The 27,801-nt window shown below is 37.6% G+C and overlaps 1 protein-coding gene across 1 annotated transcript; it reads left to right on the top strand.

Moving 5' to 3' along the window:
- The first annotated feature begins 1,496 nt into the window (after positions 1-1,496).
- TTN1 (ARM repeat superfamily protein) lies at positions 1,497-27,729 on the top strand. Its single transcript, XM_039050835.2, has 17 exons — positions 1,497-1,881; positions 2,376-2,923; positions 3,384-3,486; positions 4,192-4,368; positions 5,437-5,628; positions 10,991-11,107; positions 11,284-11,388; positions 12,117-12,287; positions 12,414-12,629; positions 14,963-15,161; positions 15,280-15,485; positions 15,579-15,803; positions 15,913-16,467; positions 16,563-16,829; positions 26,210-26,254; positions 26,537-26,722; positions 26,970-27,729. The coding sequence occupies exons 1-17, from the start codon at positions 1,672-1,674 to the stop codon at positions 27,261-27,263; spliced, it is 3,816 nt and encodes a 1,271-aa protein (XP_038906763.1). The 5' UTR covers positions 1,497-1,671; the 3' UTR covers positions 27,264-27,729.
- The last annotated feature ends 72 nt before the right edge of the window (positions 27,730-27,801 follow it).

Raw genomic sequence — 27,801 nt, 5'->3', positions numbered from 1 at the left:
CGATGTGTCTGAAAACTTGGGATCACTCCGAAAAAAGTGATTTTTTTGAAGATGTATTGGTAAGCCATCCAGTAGTCATTCGTAGGCCAGCTAGGGAATGGTTTACCACATATATAAAATAAGTCGGGCTTCATCCCCTGGTGTTATAAGGTTATCTGACTCAATCTATCTGGCAATAAAATAAAGAAGGTGCTTCTATGCTTTTGAATATTACTGGTTTCTTTATTATATGCTTCCCTTGAGGACTACTATCATATTCTTTCCCAAAAAGGGAAGATAATGGTAGTTGACTCGACCTTGTTCAAATTTGATTTTTTTCTAGGATGATACTCTAGAAACCACAATTTCCATATACTAGTCTCGGGTTTCGGATGGAAACCCACGAGTTAGATTTTCAATACCCATGTTTCCCGAAGCGACACTTTGTACTCCTATTGTACGGTATGAAGCAATTGAAAAATGTAAGCCCTTGTTTGGTTTGTATAGGTTGGGCTTACATTTTCTTGCTTTTTTTTTTTTTTTTTTTTTTTTTTTTTTTTTTTGTTAAACACGATATACCCTCTTTTGAGATATCCCAATTTTAGCGTTCGTTAGCAAAAATAGAGATAGGATTTATTACAACATTTATGTGAAAAAGAAGCCACTATAAAGGGAAGAAGCATATCCTCACCTTCACTTACGAAAGCGCTACGCTCCTGCTTACGAAAGGATCCGATTTGAACAAGTTTCAAATTCAAACATCAAATTCGATCAAAAGTGTACTACACGAGAATCCATTATTTATATGATTCCTTGATAAAAATAAATCACAAAAAATGGTATGTTGCTGCCATTTTGAAATTATTAAAGATCACCAATATAATTGTTAAAACCCAATGCTTCAATGCAAGGATAAAGGATCCCCGAACAAGTAAAAATCTTTTTCAATTGTCTTGGAGAAGTCCATTTTTGTCATGATCGATCCATGTCCTACCTGAGAGCTTTCTAAGGTGAAGGACTTTTATTGCATGAACCAGCCAATCCAGCCGTTTTCTTGCTTCCATCCACCTATCTGATGAACATACCTTCAACTTCAATCAAATAGGCAATAGATATAGATCGAGATTCACTCATAAGACAAGCGATTACCAACATGGATAAGGTTTGCAGCACTGCAACCAACCTTTATACCAGTCGAAGAGATAGATCCTCTGGACACTGAAGTTCGAGTCACCCCTGATGACTCATAAGAGATAGAGTGGGGGTTGGTAGTCGTCAATAACCCAGATGGAGATAGAGAGATTGAACTTCAAGCGTTACTCTTTCTTCTATGTAATGAGTGGATACTAGTTCGAATTCCTCGATCTTGTTTCAATTATAGTTCTTCGGTTGAGTTCGATCTTTTATTCAAATGCATCCCATTCCAGGGTAGCTATCTGCTTGGCATGCATGGGCTGGGGGCCATTCTTCATTCCCATCATTTATGTTATATATACATACACACATGTATATACATTGAAACTCATCCTAAATATCCTTAAACCTCCTAAAATGGTCATATTTTGGCAATTTCCCATTTCTTGAAGATCCGGACTTCGAATTTTCGGCTATATGTTTTTCAAGTTATATTTTGTCCCAAAAGTGAAAAGCTGAGTGAAGCGGGCGGGAACTTGAGCTTGTACTTCTCTGAACATGGCGGCAACGACGGAAGCAGCCTCCCCAAAGAAGGAGGAGCTCGACGGAATGACAACATACGACGACGACGACGAACACGAATCAAAGGAGAGGGTAATCCAGAAGTACTTCCTTCAAGAATGGAAGCTCGTTAAGTCCATTCTCGATGACATTGTTTCCAATGGATGCGTCTACGATATCTCATCCGTTCACAAGATCCGATCCATTGTAATCATTTTCCGGAACTTTATTTCCATTCTGTGTCAGGGTCGTATATCGCATTTGCGGATTGATAACTTCTAGTGAATTGGTGGTTGTTTAGCTTCTAGCTCTGGTCTATTTAACGTTTAATTTGTCAAGTGAAGCGCGTATTTGATTGAGATGTAACTAATTAGTTCGTGAGCAATTGCTTTTAAGTTCAAGTTTTGACCCGTTTGTGGAGATTATGAGATCCGTTAAAAGGAAAATGAAATCATTGGTTTATTTGGGTTATTTCAAATTTTGGGTAATCTGGACTCAACACCAGCTGCAAGCTAGTCACAGTGAGTTGGATAGGATTTCCTGTAGAGATGTATACTGGGCTTGTGGCAAGTAAACTGTTGAAAATATGAGTGTTTTCTTTTTGAAGTGTTTCCTTCATTACATTTGGAAATTGAAACTAGTCTCAGCTTTTTTGTGTAATGCATATTTCTTGATATCCTGAAAATTATCTTGTTATACAGATGGACAAGTATCAAGAACAGGGCCAGTTGGTAGAGCCCTATTTGGAGATCATAGTCTCTCCTTTGATGTCTCTTGTTTGTTCAAAAGCAACTGCACTTGGTGTAGATTCTGACGAGTTACTTGAAGTAATAAAGCCAATATGCATCATTATCTATACTCTAGTTACGGTCTGTGGATACAAGGCTGTCATCAGGTTCTTCCCACATCAGGTTTCTGATTTGGAACTTGCAGTGTCTCTCTTGGAGAGATGTCAAAATACAAACTCAGTGACCTCATCACGACAAGAGAGTACTGGTGAGATGGAGGCTCAATGTGTGATACTTTTGTGGCTTTCAATACTTGTGTTGGTTCCCTTTGATATTTCCACGGTTGATTCAAGCTTATCCAACACCAACGATTTAGCTAAATTTGAGCCGGCTCCATTAGTGTTAAGAATAATAAGCTTTTGCAAGGATTACCTTTCAAGTGCGGGGCCTATGCGAACAATGGCTGGATTGTTGCTTGCGAGGCTCTTAACACGTCCAGATATGCCTAAGGCCTTTATCAGGTTTAATATATTTCTGAAATTATGATATTTAATTTTGAATGTGAATCATGTTATTCAGTTTGAATAACTTTGTTACAGGTGGATAGTATCACATTCGACATGGAAGTTGCCTTGTACATGTTGAGTTTATTGTCGAATCAAACAAAATTCATTGTTTCTCTTCCTGAAGTTATAGTAGTGCTTATACTACAACTTGTTTATTCATTTTTTAATCTAAGATAACCTGAAAATTGGGTGCCAGTTTTATTTTATTTTTATCTACTTATTGGTTTCTTGTTATTTCAGATATAAATAACGAGTTTAACCAAGATGAACTTTTTAATGTCTTGTATAAGGCCAGGGCTTAGATACATAAATTTGCGTTAGTTTTCATATGAGTGTATTTGCTGAATCGTTTCACATTTGTTTTGTTCAAACTCAAAGCTACAGTGTGCTAACTAAACTTTTTTGCCGACACCAGCTTTACTGAATGGACACACGAGGCCTTATCTGCTACAACAAATGATATCATGAACCACTTTCGGTTGCTTGGCGCTACAGGAGCGCTAGCTTCCATTTTCAAGGTTTTCATTTCTTTTGTTTCAAGTCCATTTACCGAGAATATTCATTTTATTAACAGACAAGGATTATATAATCAAGTAGATAAGATTTTTTTGTTTACTTTTTATGTTTTATTCTTATATTTTATATTTTTTGGTTGAAGAACTAAAATCATAGGGCTGAACTTAACTGATTAGTGATAGTACATGCTAATTTAGCTGCTAATTTTTTTTTGTCCTTCTCGAAGTAGATTTTTAATTTGGACTTAAATTATAATTCTGAGATTTATTTATTTATTATTAATTTTTTTTTTTAAAAAATGTTGTTGAGGTTTATTTTAAGTTTCTCAAATTTTTTTTTATTTATGTTGTTGGGATTTGTTATTTGTTTCGTAATTTCTCTTTGCGTTTTTTTATAAAGAGAGAATACTTGATCCTCCTAGTTCCATTATTCTTTTAATGCAATCCCATGTTTCTTTTTTTATATAAAATGTGCTACTCCCCTATCTATGAACTGACTTCGTATGGTTAGGTCAAGAATTCTTGAGATAGCCTTAACAATCATGCAAAGAGAATCAATGATAATGTAGCTTTGTTTCGCTTGCACTCTGATATGAAAGCTAGCTATTGATCTCATTGTCTAAATTGTTTGGATTGTAAAATATCACAATTATCTTAAATTATATAGCTAAGGATTTAAGTCACTTATGTTTTATTTATCAAAGACAGACTGGTGATAGAAAACTTTTGCTTGATGTCGTACCTCAAGTTTGGAATGACACCTCAATGTTGATAAAGTCCAACACTGCTGTTCGGAGTCCATTACTTCGTAAATATTTGCTGAAATTAACCCAGCGAATTGGGCTTACTTGCTTGCCTCATCGTGCAGCTTCATGGCATTATGTGGTCAGTAATGAAACTCTTTTTACTTCAGTTTCTATTCTGCAAGACAATATAATAAATATTTCTCAGTGGGTGTCACTAACTAGTTCTTTTTGTAATTACGATTTTGTTGGATTACAGTCCTTTTTTGTAGTTAGTTCTCGGACTCTTATTTCTTGTTGGGCTTTCTTTGTTGTATTCCCTTTTTATTCTTTCATTTTTCTTAATCAAAGCTCAGTTTCTTTTTCTCTTTTTCTTTTTATAAAAAAAGAGGCTATATGAAGAAATATCTTTCATATATATATATATATATATATATATGTATATATACAGTTCTTCCATGTCTGCTATTTTAGAAATGAAATACTTCACACACCTTTTTTTGGAAAATGTGTTATAATTTACGAGCTTCATGTTTTGCCTTTTCCCTTTTTTTGGGGGATGGTGAAATTTTGTTGTGGGGGAAGAATGATAGAATGGATGACAAAATTCTCTTTTCCTTAGGTTTGATAATTCCTTTTCTAACCTGGGTGAGGGTTTTTGGTCTCTTTTAGTTGCTGGCCTGGTTAATAGGGATAAAAACCAAGTGGTTGGGGTCGATTGTGTTATTTTAAATAAGCAAGTAGGCATCACGGGTAGGTTGTGAGGTTGCTAGGTTAACCTTTATGTATTTAGGTTTACTTCTGGGAGTCAACTCTTGATCTTGTTCTTTTTTAGAGGAATGATAGAAGATATCGGCAACAAGAACCTCCTCTAAATCCCAATAGTTTCTCTCCCACTGAGAAAAAAAGTGAAGAAGAAATGTCTCTTAACCTTGGGAAAAACTTGATCACTACACACTCATCCTTGCAGTCCTGAGAAGTGACACACACTCCTCCCGATAAGTGTTATTCAGGATCACTTTAACTTGGATTATGTTCAGGCCGTTACATGTTTTTCTGTTTTACATTTTACCATCTGATTCTTAACTTCTTTGTAGTCTTGACTTGAGTCACATCGCTTTCTTTGTTTGGAGGTTCTTAAATTGTTTGTTTGATCACTGTTTCTACAATTTGAAGTACTTTAACAAGTTCCTTATGTTATATGACCCAGAGTAGAACCAGCTCCCTTGGTGACAATATTTCTGCTACTATGTCCGTAGGAACACAAAAATGCAGTCCTATTAATGCTGCTGAGCTGTCTTACGTCTGTCAAAGCTCCATCAGCTTGGAAGATGAAGACATGGAAGTTCCTGAAATTATAGAAGAGATTATTGAGATGTTGCTCACTGGATTGAAAGATACGGTATGTCAAAATGCTGAGATCTTGATAGCATGATTTTATTCAAGTAGCTAACTGATGGAAACTTGGATTGCTTGCTAGATCCTCTTGCGTTTCATTTATTCATAACTTATTTAAGTGTACCACATACCTTGGGTCCTTATCTTTGGGAACAATATTAAGTTAGCTTTAAATCTCTTCGTTTTTTCCCACCTTGGGAATTAATTGACTCAAACCATTTCTAATGCAACTCAAAACAATTCATATACGGTTCTGTAAGGTTATTGATTTGTTAGGGCTTTGGTTTGCTTTGATTTTATTGCAGAGTTGGACTTTTATATATATGAATGAACCCCTAAACTTGGAGGTTTGATGATGAGTGATAAAATAAAAGTAGAAAAAGGGAAAAACACCAGACTAATTTACGTGGAAAACCCTAGGCTAGGGAGAAAAAACCACGATCAAACCTTATTATTAAGTTACACTGAAATACAGAAAGACTGCTCAAATAAATAGACAGATAGGAAACCCTAGGCTCATAAGTAAATTACAAATAAACCCCTAGGGAAAACCAACCCTTTTTTCAACACTCCCCCTCAAGTTGGGGCGTAAATATCGATCAGACCCAACTTGTTGACACAGTAATCAAAACTTTGTCTTAACAACCCCTTTGTAAGGACATCTGCAATCTTCTGATTTGAAGGGATGTGGGGAATACATATGCTCCCATTGTCCAGTCTTTCTTTAATGAAATGTCTGTTAATCTCGACGTGTTTGGTCCTATCGTGCTGAACCGGATTGTTGGCAATACTTATTGCTGCTTTATTGTCGCAAAACAACTTCATTGGAAGCTCACTGTCTTGTCGAAGATCTGTTTATACTTTCTTCAACCAGATCTCTTCACATATCCCCAAACACATGGCCCTGTACTCGGCTTCTGCACTACTATTGGCAACCACTCCCTGTTTCTTACTTCTCCAAGTGACCAGATTGCCCCAGACAAACGTACAATATCCAGACATAGACTTTCTATCAACAGCAGATCCAGCCCAATCCGAATCTGTATATGCTTCTATACCACGTTTACTAGACTTCCTGAATAGAAGATCTTTACTAGGAGTGCCCTTTAAATACCGTAAGATGCGTTCAACGGCTGTCATATGTTCTTCATAGGGAGCTTGCATGAACTGACTAACAACACTCACAGCATATGATATATCAGGTCTCGTGTGAGATAAATATATCAACTTCCCGACTAATCGCTGATATCTTTCTTTGCTAATAGGGGTTCCATTATTAACATTATTCAATTTGACATTATACTCTGCAGGGATGCCTACAGATTTACACCCAGTCATTCCTGTTTCTTTGAGGAGATCTAGAGTATACTTTCGTTGTGAGACAAATATACCCTCTTTCGATCGAGCCACCTCCATCGCAAGAAAGTATCGCAATTTTCCCAGATCTTTAATTTCAAATTCTTCAACCATCTTTGTTTTAAGTCTCATAATTTCATCAGTATCATCACCAGTCAGAACAATGTCATCTACATACACAATAAGTACTGAAGTCTTTCCTGAACTCGACCTTTTTGTAAACAACGTGTGGTCTGAGTGCCCCTGATCATACCCCTGAGCTTTAACAAACGTGGTGAATCTGTCAAACCAGGCTCTTGGCGACTGTTTCAACCCATACAGAGACTTCTTCAATCTACAAACCCGATGGTTAAACTGGTGTTCGAAGCTGGGCGGAGGGCTTATATAGACTTCTTCTTCGAGTTCTCCATTAAGAAACGCATTCTTCACATCCAACTGGTGCAAAGGCCAATCTTTATTAACAGCAACAGATAATAGTACCCGGATCGTATTGAGTTTGGCTACAGGAGAGAATGTCTCAGAGTAATCAATAACAAAGGTTTGGGTAAAGCCTTTGGCTACCAGTCTCGCCTCATATTTGTCAATCGAGCCATCGGATTTGTACTTGACAGTAAATACCCATTTACATCCAACCGTCTTGTGCCCCTCAGGAAGAGCAACCTGTTCCATGTTCCATTTTTCTCTAGGGCTCTTATTTCTTCCATAACTGCAGCCCTCCACTCGGGAGTTTCCATGGCAATTTGTTTATTACTTGGAATCATTACTGTATCTAGACTGGTAGTAAGAGCCTTGAACTCAGGAGATAGGTTACTATATGTCATGTAACTATGCATAGGAAACTTTATACATGACCTAGTCCCTTTTCTCAAGGCAATTGGAAGATCAAGAGATGCATCACGGTTTTCCTCTTCTCCACGTTCCTTACTGCAGCTAGCCATCTGATCTATGGATCTTTTGTCAGAAGGATTTCCCACACAATCACCTTCCCTTCCACTATTCTCGTTTGTTAGAGTTATTTCTTCAGTGTTGTCTTTTCCATCAGTTTCTCCATCCTCCTCAGTTCCCTCTATTTTCTCATTATCTGCATCAATCTTTATATCTCTGTCCATTCTATAATTATTAGTCTCAACACAATCATCAATATCACAAACAGGGATATTCATACCTGGAACTGAGACCGAGTCAGACTCATGAACTGGAGCTGGAGAGGCGAAAGGCGGCACTGTTTCCTTCCTGAGATTCTTCCTGTAGTAAGTTATTCAAGGGACTTGATTAGTGGAAAGAACGGGACTAGGAAGAACAGGGCTAGGATGTTCAGGTTTAGCCGACATCTCTAGGGGAATGGAGTACGTGGACCAGTTAGTCTCTTCACTAGGACACTCCCCCTGAAGAGGACTAACAGGGAAAAACGGTTGATCCTCGAGAAAAGTGACGTCCATAGACACAAAGTACTTCCAAGACGAGGGATGATAACACTTGTACCCACGTTGATGGAGAAGGTATCCAACAAAGACACATTTCTGGGCACGAGAAGTGAATTTCGCACGATTGGGACCATGGGTATGGACAAAGACAACACATCCAAACACCCGCAGAGGTACGTCAGGAATTAACCGGGTGTTGGGATACAATTCTTTGAAACATTCAAGAGGAGTATGGAAGGACAAGACACGGGAAGGCCTGCGGTTGATAAGGTGGGCTGCAGTGAGGATAGCATCGCTCCACAAATAGGAAGGAAGAGAGGTAGATATCATAAGGGAACGGGCGACCTCTACCAGATGTCTATTTTTCCTCTCGGCAACTCTGTTTTGCTGGGGAGTATAGGCACACGAGCTTTGATGGATAATTCCTTTAGATACCAGGAAGTCCCGGAATGAGTTATTAATGAATTCACGCCCGTTGTCACTCCGTAAAATGACAATTTTTGTGTTGAACTGGGTTTCTACGGTCGCATAAAATTGTTGGAAAACAGTAGACACCTCAGACTTATCGGTCAAAAGGAAGACCCAAGTCAATCTGGTGTGATCGTTAATAAAGGTGACGAACCACCGTTTTCCTATAGAGGTAGTGGTAGGTGAGGGACCCCAGACATCACTATGGATAAGACTGAATGGTCTGGATGGCTTGTAAGGTTGAGAGTGGAGCGAAACACGACTTTGTTTAGTCCGGATACACACATCGCACTGTAAGGATGACATATTAATATTATGAAATAAATGTGGAAAAAGGTATTTCATATATTGAAAACTGGGATGTCCCAGACGGTAATGCCATAACATAAAATCAGTTTCAACAACAGAGAAATTCAAAGAAATAAAACTAGTCCTATAACCATCCGTAAAGGAAGTTTCATCAGTCAGGAAATAGAGCCCCCTATCGTGCCGGGCAGTACCAATCGTCGATATCAATTTCTGTCTTTATCATCTTTAAGTTTGACCATATCTTGGAATTTTAGGGGCCTCAAGGATAAATCCTAGCATTCAACACTAAAACACTTTTTAACAAATTCAGCATTAAGATATTCTGACTTACACCTTTTATCGGCCGGAATGAACCTTGTATAAATATGTATGCAAATTATTGAGACGTCCTTCCTCACATTAAAAAGCTTGGTTACAGTGCTGTCCAGATCATGGTTCTACAAGAGTATTCTCTATATGCAAGCTTTGGGTACCATGTCACTAATTTTTGCTCCTAGTGGACGCTATGGATCCCCTAAAGATCTTAAATCGTTGATTGATAGAACTTATGTGCTCGAGTTGCTTGTTCCCATGGTTATTGCTTGTTCATAGTCACACGTCAAGAATGTGTCAGATGGACTAACCATGTCCAGGGCTTGTTCTCGTGGATTTTGTTCTGTTTTGTTGCTGATGATCGATATGTTTCATGGGCTTTATCATGAGGTTGACATAATCGGTGAAGATGTTAGTGGTTTTATTTTGAATTTCTATCCAAGTCAGAGGAATTGGATTTGATTACAGTTTGCACATGGCATTGTTGTTTTATGTTTCAAGTTTCTCATGAAAAGCAATAAAGTTTAGAAATGGGTGATTTTGTTCATAGATACTCTTGCTACCAAAAGAAGGTTAGAGAAGTGCATTACATATGCTGAAAATCATGCAACGTCAGTTATGATAAATGTCGGCATTAAATTGATTTGATTACCTTTCATCACATTTAAAGTATTCAGAAGTCTTGGGGCATTTGTTTGATTATTGGGTTCGTTCTGAGATAATCTGGGGGAATTTTTTTATGGTCAATTGCAGACAAGGCCTTACTTTCAGAGATTTGGTTTGAGTGGAATAAGAGGGTATTTCACAACAATCCTACAGTTTGGTCAGATCGCTTAGATTTAGCCGTCTCTTAGGCTCAACATGGTGTTCCCAATCCAAAATCTTCACAAATTACTCCATATAGGATATTTGCTTAATTGAAATGCTTTCATTTCTTCAATCTATTTAGGATATTTGTCACCTAAGTCATATTTATCGTTTTGTATTTGAAATTTCTAGAAACTTGTATCTCTTCTTCTTAGTAGAATTTCCTTTAGAGATGTGATGAGGGCGTTATGGTTGTGTCAACCTAGTTGAGATATCCTAGTGCGTCTGTTGATCCCCTCGTCCTATGATTCTTTTTACTTTCTATGTTTCGTTGTAATTTGAGCATTAGCCTCTTTTCATTTCATCAATGAAAAGTTTTGTTTCTGTTTCAAAAAAAAAAAAAAAATCTGGTAATTAGGAAGGCATAAAACTTCAGATGTGAAAGACATAAGGAATGGCGAATGAACATGATCTACATACCACAACTGCTATTCTATTGAGATCTGACTCTCAACTTATTTTTGGAGGCTTTGAGGACTAGCCTTTTAGGTGTTTATCATGTCACTGATGGGTAATTCATATTCATTAGAATTCCTTGCAGTTTTCTCTTTTCTGCCAGTCTGCATCATGGTTTAATATCTAGCTTTTACATTATACCATTAATGTTATTAATGTGGCATGTTATCCCAGGACACTGTTGTTCGATGGTCAGCTGCAAAGGGCTTAGGTCGTGTAACTTCCCGTCTTACATCTACGCTTTCAGAAGAGGTTTTGTCATCCATATTGGAACTATTTTCCCCAGGGGAGGTATTTGTATATGCATTATTTCTTGAAACCGCCTCCCCCTGCCCCATCCCCTCTCACAAAGAAACAAAATTATATTGAGGTTTTGTTAAAATTTCTGGTGCGAAATGTGTTAGTTATGTTCTGACTAATTTATAGATATTGAGTTGGCATGGTTGTGACATGTTGTAATTTCTCAGGGTGATGGTTCATGGCATGGAGGTTGCTTGGCAGTAGCGGAGTTGGCTCGCAGAGGATTGCTCCTACCTTGTAGTCTTCCTCAAGTTGTACCTATTGTTGTGAAGGTTGCATTTATTATTATTCACCAATTTTTGTATTGTTATCATTTTCTTTTGGGTTAAGAAACGAAGATCTTTCACTAAGAGGAAGAGAAGGTACAAAAGAGGCGTGGCAAGGCATTTGATAGGAACCAGAAAACTTGAATTGTATTGAAAAAAAAGTACAATAACTCTTCAAATAATTCTAAGGTCCTCCTTTGTGAGCTCACTCATCCCCTCTATTTATGACCAATTCCTTGGCTAATTTTTAGTATGCCTTTAGACTATCCTAATATTAATCCTATCATATGACTTCATCTTTTTGAGTCAAGGTGGGGGAGATATTTTCCCCTCCAAATCCATCAAATTTGAGGGGTTTTGAAATCTTGATGCTGGAGAGAATGTCGAGTTTGTGACTGAGGTGGAATTTGACAACTGTTCCAAAAATTGTTGATGTGTTCAAGTCGGTATTTGAGGATGAGGTGGTGGTGGTTATGACAGTGGAGGACGATGTGGATATGGAGGTAGAATGGAGGAGAGGTGGTGGTGAAGAGGAAGATACGGTGTTTGAGATGATACGGGTTTATGGCATGTCGGTGGGCTGGTGGCTATGGTGGGGGATGCCATTGGCAGTTATGTTGGCGACAAAGGTGGTTTTGTTTCAGAATCAAGATCTTGGGAGCTGAAGCAATTTTATGAATTATTTCCCTGCGATTTTTTTTTTATTACTGATGAAGATTTAAACTTCTTGACAGGCATTACATTATGATATTCGAAGAGGTCCACATAGTGTTGGTTCTCATGTTCGTGATGCTGCTGCGTATGTTTGTTGGGCATTTGGCCGTGCCTATCATCACACAGACATGAAAGAAATTTTGAAACAACTTGCTCCCCATCTCCTAACAGTTGCTTGTTATGATCGTGAGGTGTTAAGCTCTAAACTTATTTAAATTTTGACCACTACCTAACTATGGAATTATTGTTTCTATTCACAGATATTATTGTTTCTGTTTTATCTTCTAATTGCCGAAGTTTTAAAATGTGATGCGTAGGTTAACTGTAGAAGAGCAGCTGCAGCAGCTTTTCAGGAAAATGTTGGAAGACAAGGGAATTATCCACATGGGATTGATATAGTGAACACTGCTGACTATTTTTCACTTGCGTCTCGAGTAACTTCATATGTAAAAGTTGCTGTGTGTATAGCGCAATACGAGGGGTATCTTCTTCCATTCATTGATGAACTGCTGTGCAACAAAATATGTCATTGGGTATTCCTTAACTTTTCCAACATACTTTTTCTTTTTTCTTTTTAATGAAATTTCAGTCTCTTATCCATCGGGAAAAAAAGAGTTGACATTTTTGTTAATTTTAGGTTGAAGTGGTTTCTGTTGCATCTTTCATTTTAATGTGAATCTACCATCATATTATAGATGTTTCTCTTCGTAAATTTTTTGGGACAGGTCACGTGCCTCATGCAGATTATGTTTTTCGTGGACTTTTGGTACATTATGATCCTTATATTTGTTGTAGCTTTGGCACACGACAATATATTGATTTCTGACTTTCTGTTATGTTATGGTAGTTTGAATCTATGAAGGCCGTGTTTGTTTCATGGAAGTTGTGCTTGAGTTTTGAGATGGATAAATATTATACATGCTTGTTATGTGGGTTTTGAAGTTTGAAAACCTAGGTATTAGTTGTAGGGGGATAAAAATTTTCCTTCGATCTTTTTTGTCCTTCTAAAATCTGGGCTATTTATTTATTTATTTTCTCATAGGATATTTTAGTAGGAGAGTTAAAAAGTGGACATGAGAGAGTAAAAAAATCTAATTTGATGGCCTTGATTTGATATGTGTAGTGAGTGTGTATATATTATTTTATTTGGAGAAAGAAAGTTAAGAAACAAGTATGGGATATTTGGTGGATTTGATATGTTTGTAATCTAATTAAATTAAAAAAATCACATTTTATATGTTTATTTTACCTTCATCCCAAATAAACAATTGTAAATTTTTATTTATAATGGAATGAAAAAAAAAAGTGAGATCGATATGTTGCAACCTCCAAAAAAAAATCTATATGTTGCTTTTAAATTGTTTTAATATAAGTTTAATGTGTATTGATAAAAGCTGAAAAGTAAAGAAACTAGAAAGTATAGATAAAAGAGGACTACAAAATAGATAGAAAATTTGTAGTTAAATCTTTTGTTTCTAAATGTGATTGAAATATAATACTTTTATTTGTATAGAATGCATATATTATAATACTTTTACTTTTTTCGCCAACTTTTCTAGCCATATTTAATTTTGGGCTAGTTTATAATATACGCATATTATCTAAAATCTCCGAACAAAACCTACAAAAACAAACACAAGCATTTAATTTTTAAATAATAATTATCCTGTATATCCAAACAAAAACATTTAAAATCTCGATATTTAATATCCATATCCATGAAACAATATCCACAATCCAAACAAGTTGTAAAAGAACATAACATCAAAAAAGTATTTAATTTTTTTTTAAATGGCATTGTTCAAGAATTGTTCTAGGCATTACACGATTGGTGTTGATTAATATATAATGTGTTTGTGCAAATTTTGAAGATAATCTTCTTTTGGCAGTGGGGAACGAAGATTGAATTAAGACAACAATCACAAGTAGTTCAAAGCTAAGAAGCACATATACAGATACAAGACGACATGGACATGGCGGCACACCATATTTTGAAAATCTAGGACATGACACGACAAGGACACATTTATTAAAATATAAATTTTTAAAAGTTCATTTTTTGTACCAAAAAATAACTTGTGTATTTTTTGAGATGAGTTGATGAGTTGACACGTGTTGGACACATATGTGTCTTTCACACTCAGAAATGAGTTGATGAGTTGACACGTGTTGGACACACATGTACCAAAAGTTCAAAGTAAATGAGTTAATGCATTTATATACTTAAAAGACTTAGCTTGATGTATTTCACACTCAGATGTTATTATCATACATGTGTCTTTTTAATCTACTCAACAAATGTTATATGCATGTTTACACATTTGTCGCACCAACAAATGTTCGAACGTGTCCAACAAGCATCAGAGTGTCCAAGTGTTTGACACGTGTTGGACATGGACATGCTAGCCAAACTAAAGTGTCCGTACTTTTTAGGTTCAAAGTTGATGAATTTAGAAATTTTTTGAGATGATTAACTACATTTTGGCCGTTCTTTCCCTAGTTAAAATACTTCTCATTCTTGATTTTTTTGATGTTTTAAACAGAATATCTTTGTCTTTTCTACAGTCAATGGTTTGAAGTTTGGACTGTATTTGTCTCTACACAATTTATTTTATTGGCAACTCATGGTTAATTTAAATTTTCAGGTTATTGGCACTTATAAGTTTCAGAATTGAGGGATCTTTCCCACCCTGTTCAACCAGTGTGGTTGTTAATCATCAAATATAGAATTTAATTGTCAAATTGTGCTTGAAATTGTTACTCATAAAATGAGAAGTTGAATCTCTTAAGCAGCAAACATTGTGATGTGTTCTCAGTTTTGTTGGGTTGTTTTAATGGCTTATTACTCATGGTTTGCATGTTTCAGGATAAAGGCTTGCGAGAACTTGCTGCAGATGCCCTTTCTGCCCTTGTAAAATATGATCCTGAATATTTTGAAAGCTATGTTGTAGAGAAGTTAATTCCTTGCACCCTCTCATCTGATTTGTGCATGCGACATGGTGCAACCTTGGCAGTGGGTGAAGTTGTTTTATCTTTACATCAATGCAGGCATATTCTTTCCTCTGGTTTGTATAACTCCTTCCAAACCAAATCTTTCACGTTAAAGCTATTTACCTCGACTCAAATGCATAGCTTTATGTTTAGGCCACTCAATCCACTCTTCCCCCTAACTTTTGTTTACAGATATACAAAAACGTGTGGCTGGCATTGTTCCTGCTATTGAAAAGGCACGGCTATATCGTGGAAAGGGTGGAGAGATAATGCGTGCAGCTGTCTCTCGTTTCATCGAGTGTATTTCTTTATCTAATTTGCCATTGCTGGAAAAGACAAAGCGAATGTTGCTTGATGCCCTTAATGAGAATTTGAGACATCCTAATTCTCACATTCAGGTGATTGGTTTATAATCTGTGAAATGCTTGCTTGTTTCTCATTCAAATTTATTTGATAGTTTATTGAATAGTTTGTTTGATTATGGTCTGCAGAATGCTGCTGTTAAAGCTTTGAAACCATTTGTGTCAGCATATCTAGTTGCTGCAGACACAGGCAAATCTGGCAATATAACCACAAAATACTTGGAACAGTTGAATGATCCCAACGTGGCTGTAAGAAGAGGCTCTGCTCTAGCGTTAAGCGTTTTGCCTTATGAATTATTGGCCAACAGGTGGAAAGATGTGCTTCTGAAACTTTCTTGCGCATGTGCAATTGAGGTGCTGTGATAAAAGCTATATTTTCATCTAAAAAATGGGATAGAGAAATATTTCCCCTTTTTTTGGACAAAAAGTAATTTCCTTCTATAAACGTTGTGCATCTTTGCAGGATAACCCTGATGACAGGGATGCTGAAGCACGAGTGAATGCTGTCAGAGGACTTGTTTCAGTATGTGAAACATTAGTTCAGGGAAAAGAATGCTCAAACGAGGATGGCATACCATTGTTATTTCTAATCAAGGATGAAGTAATGACAAGTTTATTTAAAGCTCTTGATGACTACTCTGTTGATAACAGAGGTGATGTTGGTTCTTGGGTTCGTGAGGCTGCTATGAATGGCCTTGAGAAATGTACATATATTCTTTGTGCGAGGGGTCCTAATGGCTTCTCTAAAACATTAAATGGAGTTGGTTTTGAACCAGAGTCTCTACATTGTGAGAAGGCTGCGAAAGACCAAACTACTTCCTTCTTTGATTCAACGATGGCCACTAGTTTAGTGGGAGGGCTTTGTAAACAAGCTGTAGAGAAGCTGGACAAGTTAAGAGAAGTGGCAGCAACCGTTCTTCAACGGATATTATACAACAAGATTATCCATGTTCCACATATACCTTTCCGAGAAATCTTAGAAAAAATTGTTCCTGATGATCCACATATGAAGTGGGGGGTGAGTTCTGATAACATGTTCCAGAAGATCTATGTTCTTTTTTATCATCAAGGGTGAGAAATTGTTGCTTATCTGCACAATCAACTTCCATGTAGGTACCTGCAGTATCATATCCACGTTTTGTACGGCTGCTGCAATTTGATTGTTATAGTAAAACTGTAATGTCTGGGTTGGTTATCTCTATTGGTGGTATGCAAGATTCATTGAGCAAGGCATCAATGTCTTCTTTGATGGAATATCTTGAAGGAGATGCAATTGGAGACCAGGATGAAAGTTCTAGGAAGGGTATGCTATTTACAGATCTTCTTTGGATCCTTCAAAGGTATAAGAGATGTGACAGAGTTATTGTACCAACTTTCAAGGTAATTTACTATGACAATCCTGCTTAAGAACTTCACTAAATTACTGATTTGCCATCATGGAGGTTATTCTGCTTTGTAGTTGAGTTCAGTTAAGTAAATTATTATTATTATTATTATTATTTGTGAAGAATTTAAACTTTCGATAGGAATATGATATAATACAAAAGGTAATGCTAATGGAAGGGAGGATATTTCGTCTTAAACCGAGGGGAAAGAGAATAATGCAATCAATCGTAGCTGCATATGAGATTTCAAGAAAACTGAGTGTCCTTTTAATTTATTATTATTATCATCATCATACTTTTTTTTTTTAATAAAAGATTATAATAAGAGTCGCATCAGAAGAAAAGAATGGTGATGATTAGTTATCCTCCGACCCTTGGTTTTAGATTAATTCAGATAATTACCGAAATAGCACATACAATTCTCTCCTTTTTTCTTCCTCTTGAACGTTCTGTAAACAAGGTCCCTTAATAAGAGGTGACCATGAAAAGATTCTGAATGCAGAACGATTTGTTCCTTGAGAATGAAGCAACTAAAAACGTGGAATAAAAAATGGTGCCTTCACTTGTACTGCAGGGGGTTGCATCTACATACAAGGGGAGAAAAGCATTGAGAGCTTTTTCCACTAGCATCTCACTCGTCTTTGACGAACAATATATGAAACAACAGACTGGATTTGAAAAAAGTTAATTCTTATCGTCTCCAGCCAAATCATCTTATATGGAGAAATGGAGAAATGGAGAAATAAGGTTGGGAGGGATATAATCATCATTCGCCCCTTCAGTTGCATGATTCTTTTTCTTTGCTCTAGTCAAGAAAGTTCTTTCGTTAATTTTAATGGGCTTTTGTATTTTTTTGATGTTATCTCTGGCCCCAAGATTAATAAGGAAAAAGTTCAACCATTGGTAGAAGTATAAATTCTGATTCCTCTAAGCTAAGTTTAACTTCCATGGTGCATTGTCAGGCGAGCCATCTTCCTTCCTCTTACCTTAGGCTTCCTTTGGGCAATAATTCGAAGAGCCTATCTTTTTGGAATGCCGATCTTGGAAAAGGTTCAATAGTGCCTTTCTGCATAGAAAAAAAAAGCATTTTTAAGAGTTAGCATTTTTCTATAGAGAGAAATGCTAACTCTTATTCAGTCCACATTGAGCCGTATCCTGAGTTACTTCCTTGTTTAGACTTTCTATGTTGGTGAGAATGAGTCTTAAGAAAGTTATGATCAATTTTTTCATGGCAGGGTGCTAATGAGGGAAGAGGATTTCATTTGGTTAGATGGTTGATGGTCTCGAAGCCTTCAAGTCTAGAGAGTTTGAGCATTTGAGATTACACAAGGAGATCTTGTTGGCAAAGTGTTTGTGGTTTTCCTTTGAAACCAAATGCCTTGTGACATGGGGTTATTGTGAGTAGATATGTTTTGCTCCTTTGAGGGACTGTTTGGGACGCTGAGATGATATAGGATATAGGGAGTTCTGATGTTTATGTTTGGGTGTGCAAAGTTGTTATGTCTGAGTTGACATGTCTGTGTTTGGTTGTGCAGAGTTGTTATGTTTGAGTTAATGTGTCTGTGTTTAGGTGTGCAGAGTTATTATGTCAGTGCTATCTGGTTTAGTTTTTGTACTCTATAATAATTTTTCTATATGAACACTATTTTTTTTAAAAATCTTATAATCCAATTATTGTATCCATCCTATTTGGAATAAGACATTGATTGCATTTTTTTTATTCTTTCCAATCTCAAGATATGGTATACAGTTCGATCTTATATTAAAATAATTAAAAATGATTACATTGATAATTTATATTAAAATAATTAAAAATGATTATATTAATTACTGAAATTTATTAAATCTAAGTAATATATTTATATTTATTAATTAATTAAGCTATATTTTTATTGTTCAATCTTTCAAAAATAAAAATCTCATAATCTTGTAAGGTAACTTAGGTAACTTCAATATTAAGAAGCATGTAAACGTTAAAAATAAATGAAAACAATGCAAATACTCATAAAAAAATTTAAAAATTAATAACACAAAAAAAATGTCAATCAGTCCGTGTAATATATCCATTGTATAAGTAACAAATCAAAATTAATAACACCAAACAATACAACTGAAATGGAATATAGGGGAATGCAAAAAAAAAGTAACACACCAACCTCAAACTAATTGTATATTTATTAGTTTGGGCTGCATAACAAAACAATAAAAAGAAGTTAGAAAAAATCTAGAAATACTTATAATATAGGAAGAGAACTAGTTCGAATAGAAAAGTACCTATGTTACTAATGAAGTATGATATGGATAGAGTCCCTTGGTTTCCGGATCAAAACACAATGAGGCACCGTACCACCCACCAAACAACCAAAAGTTAAAAACTTAATAATATGAAAATGACAGAACCAAACATTAGAAAGTAGAGAAGGAGAAACCGAAGTTAAACGACTCACCAGATTGACAAAATAAATCTTGGACAGTGGAGGCTCTCAGCAAATAGAGAAGGACCAATGTTGTTTTATAGGAAAAGTGAGGGAGAGGGGTGGTTGTTGAACATTAATAACAACCCCAACAAATATTAAAAAAAAAAAGTGTGACCAGCCTCAGAATATTAACTTTATATCATGAATGAACTCAAATCCAATTAATAAATTGGTTAAATCATTAATGAAGAGGTTGAATGGGTAGTGGAAATACGCAAGTGGAATAAAATCAGCAAACAATCAGAACATTCATTAATAAAATTAACAAACAATCAGAATAGTTATTACTAAAGTTGGTGGACAGTTTAATAAATGAGGTAACTAATAATGCATGATATTGAAAAGAGAAGAGAAGAAACAAACACAGATTTACGTGGAAACCCTAGATCAGGGAGAAAAACCACGATAAGAGAATTTTTATTCTTTTAATTTTTCTGATACCCAGTACTCAACACAAGATAGGTATAAATAACCAAACTGAGAGAAACTTTAGACAATAGACACTAAGAAAAAGACTAAAACGCCCTTAGGGCTAAAACACCATTTCAACACTCCCCCCTCAAGTTGGGGCATAAATATCAATGAGACCCAACTTGCTAATACGAGTGTCAAAAGTCTGTCTAGGTAACCCCTTAGTCAGGACATCCGCAATCTGTTGACTGGATGGGACATAGGGAACACAAATGCTACCGTTGTCTAGTTTCTCTTTGATAAAATGTTGGTCAATCTCAACATGTTTGGTTCTGTCATGCTGAATAGGATTATTAGCAATATTAATGGCAGTCTTGTCGTCACAGTAGAGTCTCATCGGGTCATGACTCTCTTGATGAAGATCTACTAATACCTTCTTCAACCAAATTTCCTCACAGATACCCAAGCTCATAGCTTTGTATTCAGCTTCGGCACTACTTCTAGCCACGGCACCCTGTTTCTTACTCCTCCATGTAACAAGATTTCCCCATACGAATGTACAATACCCCGAGGTTGACTTCCTGTCAGTAGCGGAACCGGTTCAGTCTGAGTCAGTGTAGGCTTCGATGCATCTTCTATCATTTTTCCTGAACATCAAACCCTTCCCAGGTGTTGACTTTAGATATCTCAAAATCCGGGTAACAGCTTCCATGTGTCTCTCACACGGGACTTGCATAAACTGGCTTACCAAACTCACAACATATGAAATATCAGGTCTGGTGTGTGAGAGATATATCAGCTTCCCTACAAGTCATTGATATCTCTCCTTGTTCACTGGGACGTCGTCTACTGAGTTTACCAAATTACTGTTAACCTCAACCGGAGTATCTGTAGGTTTACATCCAGTCATCCCAGTCTCTTGTAAAAGGTCTAACGTATATTTTCTCTGAGACACTAAGATCCCTTCCTTTGATCTTGCTACCTCCATGCCTAGGAAATAATCTCAAACTCTTCTGCCATCTTCTGTTTCAACTTGTCAATTTCTATAGAATCATTCCCTGACAGAATAATATCGTTAATATATACAATTAACACTGCTACTTTTCCTGGTGCTGATTTCTTAGTGAACAGGGTGTGATCAAAGTGACCCTGAATGTACCCTTGGGTTTTGACAAAGGTAGTGAAGCAATCGAACCAGGCTCTAGGGGACAGACCATACAAAGACTTCTTTAACTTGCACACCTGACTCCCAAATTGTGCTTCAAACCCTGGAGGAGGGGTCATATAAACCTCTTCTTCCAACTCACCATTTAGAAATGCATTTTTTACATCCAACTGATATAGAGGCCAGTCTAGGTTCATAGCAACAGAGAGAAGAACCCGAATAGTGTTGAGTTTTGCCACCGGCGAGAAAGTTTCTGAGTAATCCACCCCATATGTTTGAGTGAATCCTTTCGCAACCAATCTAGCCTTATATCTGTCGAGAGTCCCATCGGACTTGTACTTGACTATGAACACCCATTTGCACCCGACTGTTTTGTGATCTCTAGGAAGAGCAACTAGATCCCATGTTTTGTTGGTCTTGAGAGCCTGCATTTCTTCCATAACTGCAGTTCGCCATTCAGGAATTTCCAGAGCCTTGTACACATTTCCCGGAATTGTCACGATGTCCAGACTAATGGTGAAGGCCTTGAATCTTGTTGACAAGCTACTGTAAGATAAGAAGCTTTTCATAGAGTACTTGGTGCAGGACCTTGTTCCCTTTCGTAGAGCCATTGGTAAGTCTAGGGTAGCATTAATTTCACTGGTCTTATTACCCTTTTCCTCTGTATTCATCTGCTGCACATGTTCAGTCTCCTGAAAATCATCAGGGGAAAATTCATTACTCTCATCCTCCCTAATTTTGCCAAGATTCGCTGCATCGTCAGTGTTCACAGCATTACTTTCAACAGAGTTATTATTATCAAGAGTATGGTTACCTTGAGCTGGCTCTGGTTCTGACTCTTAAACACTTTCCGGTGGAGCAGCAGGGGGAACTATTTCCTTTCGTAGATTCTTCCGATAGTAGGTTATCCAAGGAACTTGTTTTGTAGGAAGGATAGGGTTGTCAGGAATGGTTGGGCCAGGATTAGTGTCAGAAATTGGTTCAAGAAACAAGTCTACAGGAATGGAATAAGTGGATGATGTGTTAGCCTCTTCACTCGAAGTCTCCCCCTGAAGAGGACTAACAGGAAAGAAAGGTTTATCTTCTTGAAAGGTGGTATCCATGGTGATAAAGTACTTTCGAGAAGATGACTGATAACATTTGTAGCCCCGTTGATGGAGCGGATACCCAACAAAGACACATTTTTGAGCCCTAGGAGCGAATTTACTGTGGGTACCATGATTATGGACAAACACCGTACACCCAAACACCCGAAGAGGAACATCTGGGAAAAGACAGGTAGAAGAGAAGGACTCTTTGAAATGGGCTAAGGGAGTCTGGAACTTGAGAACTCGGGAAGACATTCGATTAATGAGATGGGCTGCAGTGAGTACATCTCCCCATAGGTACGAGGGTAGGGATGCAGGAATCATGAGTGCCTGAGCTACCTTAATAAGGTGACGGTTTTTTCGTTCGGCCACCCCATTCTGGTGGATGATACCTTTAGAGTTTAAAAACTCACGGAGGGATTGATTAACGAACTCACGGCCATTGTCACTCTGAAGGATAGCAATTTTGGCATTGAACTGGGTTTCGACCGTGGTGTAAAATTGTTGAAAGACTGTAGTCACTTCAGACTTATCCGTAAGAAGGAACACCCATGTAAGACGAGTGTGATCATCTATGAAGGTGACAAACCACCGCTTACCCGACACGGTTGTGATATTAGATGGGCCCCACACATCACTATGTATCAGGTGGAAAGGTTGGGAAGGTTTGTAAGGCTGGGAAGTAAAAGACACTCGAGGTTGTTTTGCACGAATACACACATCGCAAGATAAAGATGAAATATTAACATTACGAAACAAATGTGGAAATAAATACTTCATATAATGAAAATTTGGATGTCCAAGACGAAAATGCCATCATAGGAAATCAGTTTCAGAAATAGTAAGGGAAGACAGTAAACAAGTGCTAGATAAACTCCTAGAGGAAGTAGAGCCTCCTACTGTGTCGGGCAGTGCTAGTCGTCTTCCCCGAACTCAGGTCCTGAAACAAAACATTGTTCGATGAGAAAACGACACTGCAATTCAGATCTCTGGTTATTTTACTGACAGATAGTAGATTATAAGATGTCTTTGGCACATTCAAGACATTCTGTAAAATTAACCCTTGAATAGGAGATAAGTGACCTTTCCCAGCAACGGAAGCAAAGGACCCATCTGCAATTCGTATTCTCTCGTTTCCCGCACTTGGATAATAAGAGAGGAATTGATCAGATGATCCAGTTAGGTGGTCCGTTGCTCCTGAGTCAAGAATCCACGATTCATCCCTTTCAATCAAGAAGCTAAAGGACTGAAAAGTACCTGATCGCACGACATTGTCGGTTCCAACCATGCTTGACTCTACCTGACTGGTGGCTGATGACATACCATCCCCTGTTTCACTGACAAGGGCCCGACTGGTTTTAGATTTATCATTCGTAGGCCGTCGCTTGCCATTTGGTGGGCGATCGTGTAACTTCCAGCATTAATTTTTGGTGTGCCACGGTTTCTTACAGTGCTCACAGATTGGTGGGGACTTTTCGTTCTGTTTGTCGCTTTCTGGTCCCGAAGACTTGGCCCCAAACGTAGCAGAATCTAAGTGGTTAATGCTAGTGCCACTCATAGCACTGGTTCTCTCCTCTTCTAACCTGACCTCTGAGCATACTTCCATCAGAGATGGTATTGGTCTCTGTCCCAAAATCCGACTTCGGACACCATCAAATTTAAGGTTTAAGCTAGCCAGAAAATCATACACCCGGTCCGCCTCCTCAATCTTCGAGTACTGAACTCCGTCAACAGAACAATTCCACACGACTTCGCGGCACAAATCCATTTCTTGCCACAACAAGAACAATTTATTGAAATAAGACGTTACGTCAAGAGTCCCTTGTTTGCACTCATGAACATGTTTCCTCAAGGTATAAAGACGTGAGACATTTTGCCTCTTCGAATAGAGCTTCTGGACAGCTTCCCAAATATCCCGAGCGGAGGCTGAGTACAGAAGTGGCTTCCCAATCTAGGGTTCCATGCTGTTTATCAGAATTGAGCGAAAAAGAGAGTCCTCTCCTTTCCATATACATTCCTGGGGATCACTGGGGTTTGGTCTTGGTATTTCTCCAGTTAAATACCCGAACTTGTGACGTCCCTCAAAGACCATTCTTACCGATTGTGACCAAGAAAAGTAATTTTGGCCATTAAGTTTCTCACAAATAGAAATCCCTGCAGAGTTTCCCACAGAACCAGACATAATATTTGCTACAGGTAAAGTAGAGTAAGCATTTACCGGTGTTTCTGAGCATAAAGAGAAGTCTGAATGTGGATGAAAACTAGTTGCAGGATTTGTTGTGGATCTAAGAGCCAATATTTGCTGCTGTAAGTTTGCCAACTGTTGTTCAAAGCCAACGGTTCCACCAGAATTTGCCATAGGTTGGTTTTGCCCATAAATCCTTGAAAAAGTAGCTTCATTTTGGCTAGAGGAAGGGCCAAAAGAAGGGCTGGGAATTGACTGACCATACTGGTTCGGCTGGACCGGGTTCGGTTGAACCGGCTAGATCGGCTGAGAAGAGTGGGTCATCCACGCAGTAGACGAGCGATCTGGTATGTGTGCTAGGGCCGGTGGCTGACTCGCAAACAGAGGCTGAAGTTCGGCTGAAGATCGGCTGTGCAAAAACTTCCGGGGCTGGTGGCTTTCCTTGCATCGACGGGATCTGAGGAAGAACATGGTGGAAACCAGATGGGTCGCGCTGAAGAACATGGGAAAGGTTGGGTCGCGGACAGTGAGACTTTGATCGATCGCTGGCCGGGTCGAGTCTGTGAGTTTCGTTGGTCCGTGCGTCGTGGAGGAGCCCGGATCCGTGTGTCGATCGGGTCTGTGAGCTCCGTTGGTCGGGTCTATTGAGGAAGTCCACCGACTGGAGTTCGGATCTGACACGGATCTGAGGAGTTGAGGCAGCGCAACGTGAAAATAATGCTCAACGGCTTCTCTTATGGCTGCAGCAACTTTAGCGTTCATGGATCCCCCCGTTCCAACGGAGATTGCTGTTGGAGTCTCTGGTTTGTTCTCATCAATGACGGCCAGGGCTTCGTCGCCATGCTCTGATACCAGGGAGAAAAACAAACACAGATTTACGTGGAAACCTTATATCAGTGAGAAAAACCACGATAAGAGAATTTTTATTCTTTTAATTTTTTTGATACCCAGTACTCAACACAGGACAGGTATAAATAACCAAATTGAGAGAAACCCTAGACAGTAGACACTAAGAAAAAGACTAAAACGCCCTTAGGGCTAAAACACCATTTCAACACATAATATTGAAAACATGCAAAATACGTGAGTATGATCCATGTTCAAATATGATCGAGTATGATCGGGTATGTTCAAACATGATCAAGTATGAACGATCGAGTATGATCGAGTATGATCAAGTATGATCGAGTATGTTTAAGCATGATCGAGTATGAACGATCGAGTTTGATCGAGTATGTTCAAGCATGATCGAGTATGAAAGATCGAGTATGGTTGAGAGAAACGGTGACATACGGTACACGGAAGGAAAATGACGATGAGATACGAAACACGTTTCGAAAATGGGCCCATAAACAATTAAAATCGGTGAGATATGATAATGAACCTCCAAACACTGAGATGATATATCAACCTATGGTATACCATGGTATACCATCCCATGTTGGGTCCCCAAACAACCTCTTAGATTTTAATCCCTCTTTATGGGTGTCATTCTCTTAGGCTTTCTAATTATCAGGGAGGTCTTATTCTTCTGGAAAGTTTATTTTTGCTTGCTTAGGATTTGGACTCCGTTTGTGGAGCTGATTTATTTATTTTTATATGTCCTAGTATTTATTTTCGTTTTTTCCAATAAAAATTTGCTTTCTAACTAAAAAAAAAATCTTAAATAGAGAAAAATTATGACTTTTAGGAATAGAAGTAACATTAATGACACCTTTATTTTTCTAATTTTGGAGAAGAAAAAGCAACTTGTGTGAAAGAAGTTTGGTGATTAGTATACTCATTCTTCAAAATTATTTCTTGAACTCGACCGGTGATGAGTTGAGATTATTAAATCGTATGAAAATTCTTGAAGCCTTCATTTCATTTATTGTTTTATTTTATCTTTTTGTTGGATTTGCTTAATTCAGAATTCAGATCATGGCACATTGCTTTTATATGCATTCCTGGCAGTTGCCGCACTCTTCCATAAGATATCCATCAAAGTTTGGTTTGTTTTTCTTGCTATTGTTAGACTTCCTAATTTTGATGTTCTATTCTCTATTTCAGACTATTGAGATTCTTTTCAGCAAAAGGATATTATTGAACATGGAGGTCCGTAATCTTAATTTCCCTCTCGTAATCTGCATGCTGGTGTCCTAATCGTTCTTCTTTCTTATTGATTATCAAAATTTTTGTTTAATATATTGCCATTACCATCATCTTCAGTGACTAACTGGTGCTAGTTGCCACATTCTGGTGGGTACAACAGCATTTCTGGTTTACCACGTTTTTAGAAATTAGGATAACGTATTTGGGTCACAAAAAGTGGCATATTCTCAGGCAATTCGCTTGTTAGAGTAAAAACTAATTGGTAATTCGCTTGTTATATTCCAGGTTCACATATCGAGCTTTTGTAATGGCATTTTGGTTTCCTTGGAGATTGAATTGAAGGGCTCAAAAGACTTCTCCAAGTTATATGCTGGGATTGCTATACTTGGTTATATTGCTTCACTCTCAGAACCTGTTAATTCCCGAGCTTTCTCTTATCTTCTCACTTTCCTTAGCCATCGATACCCGAAGGTTTGAATCCCATACTTTTATGGTAGAGCTGAGCTTAAATATATAATTTTTCTTTCCTTTATTAAGCTAGAGTAGCATATAGCTTCTATTTACTCTGGAATTATGCTTGACTTGAACGAATTCCATTAACAGCTGATTTGGAATGTGACCGACTTAAACTGATTTCCTCAACCCTTTGTGTCTTCTCTTTTGTTGTTTTGAATATATGGTTTATTGTTTCTAATTAAAAAATGAAAAATGAACTCAGATTCGGAAAGCTTCTGCCGAACAAGTTTACCTTGTTCTCCTACAAAATGGGGATTTTGTGCCGGAAAATAAGATTGAGGAAGCACTTGAAATAGTCTCCAACACTTGCTGGGAAGGAGACTTGGAAAATGCAAAACTTCAAAGGCGGGAACTGTCTTACATTGCTGGAACAGAAACTGATATACAACCCAAGACTAACACAATGCCGCCTCCTGAGAAGCAAGTCAAGAATCGGTTTTCAGGCGCAGATGAAAACGCTTCCTATTTGTCATTGGTTGAGTCAACCGGATTCTGAAAGCTCAACCCGTCCTCTGGTTTCTCAGGCTCTTCCTCCTTTCCTACAGGCTCTGGTATGCCCTTGACCATTGGCTTCTTATGCAGCATTGTGAATCCATGGAAATGAGGTAAACGAGTGTTAGCAAAAGTTTAAAATTGCTTCGGGAAGGAGCGGTTCTGGCGGGGTTCAATCAAAATAGTCTTGCTTGGGAGACAGTTTGTGCTTGATGAGTTTATTTGTTCAAAATCCATTTAGAGGTTGCTGTGGTCTCTGTATGTTGACTATTTTATCCAATATAAATTTAAAATTTTATCTTTTAAATGTAACCAATGTATAGTGGAGATCAAACTATCAAGTTTTTGAGATGATAATTTGTGTTGTATATCTTTCTCGATAATGTGGGACATGACACAAGAGGTTATGTCATATCATTTTATATAAAATGAATCAAGATTGCATATAACATGGGACACACTTAGTAAAAGTATTACAATGTTAAACCCAATTTATTACAATTCCAATAGCTTTGGGTACTTTATTTAGAGATTTTCATTAA

The sequence above is a fragment of the Benincasa hispida genome, chromosome 12 (assembly GCF_027475165.1).
Source record: "Benincasa hispida cultivar pf3 chromosome 12, pf3_genome.v1.1, whole genome shotgun sequence".
NCBI lineage: Eukaryota > Viridiplantae > Streptophyta > Magnoliopsida > Cucurbitales > Cucurbitaceae > Benincasa > Benincasa hispida.
This window is presented reverse-complemented; position numbering and strand designations above follow the sequence as displayed.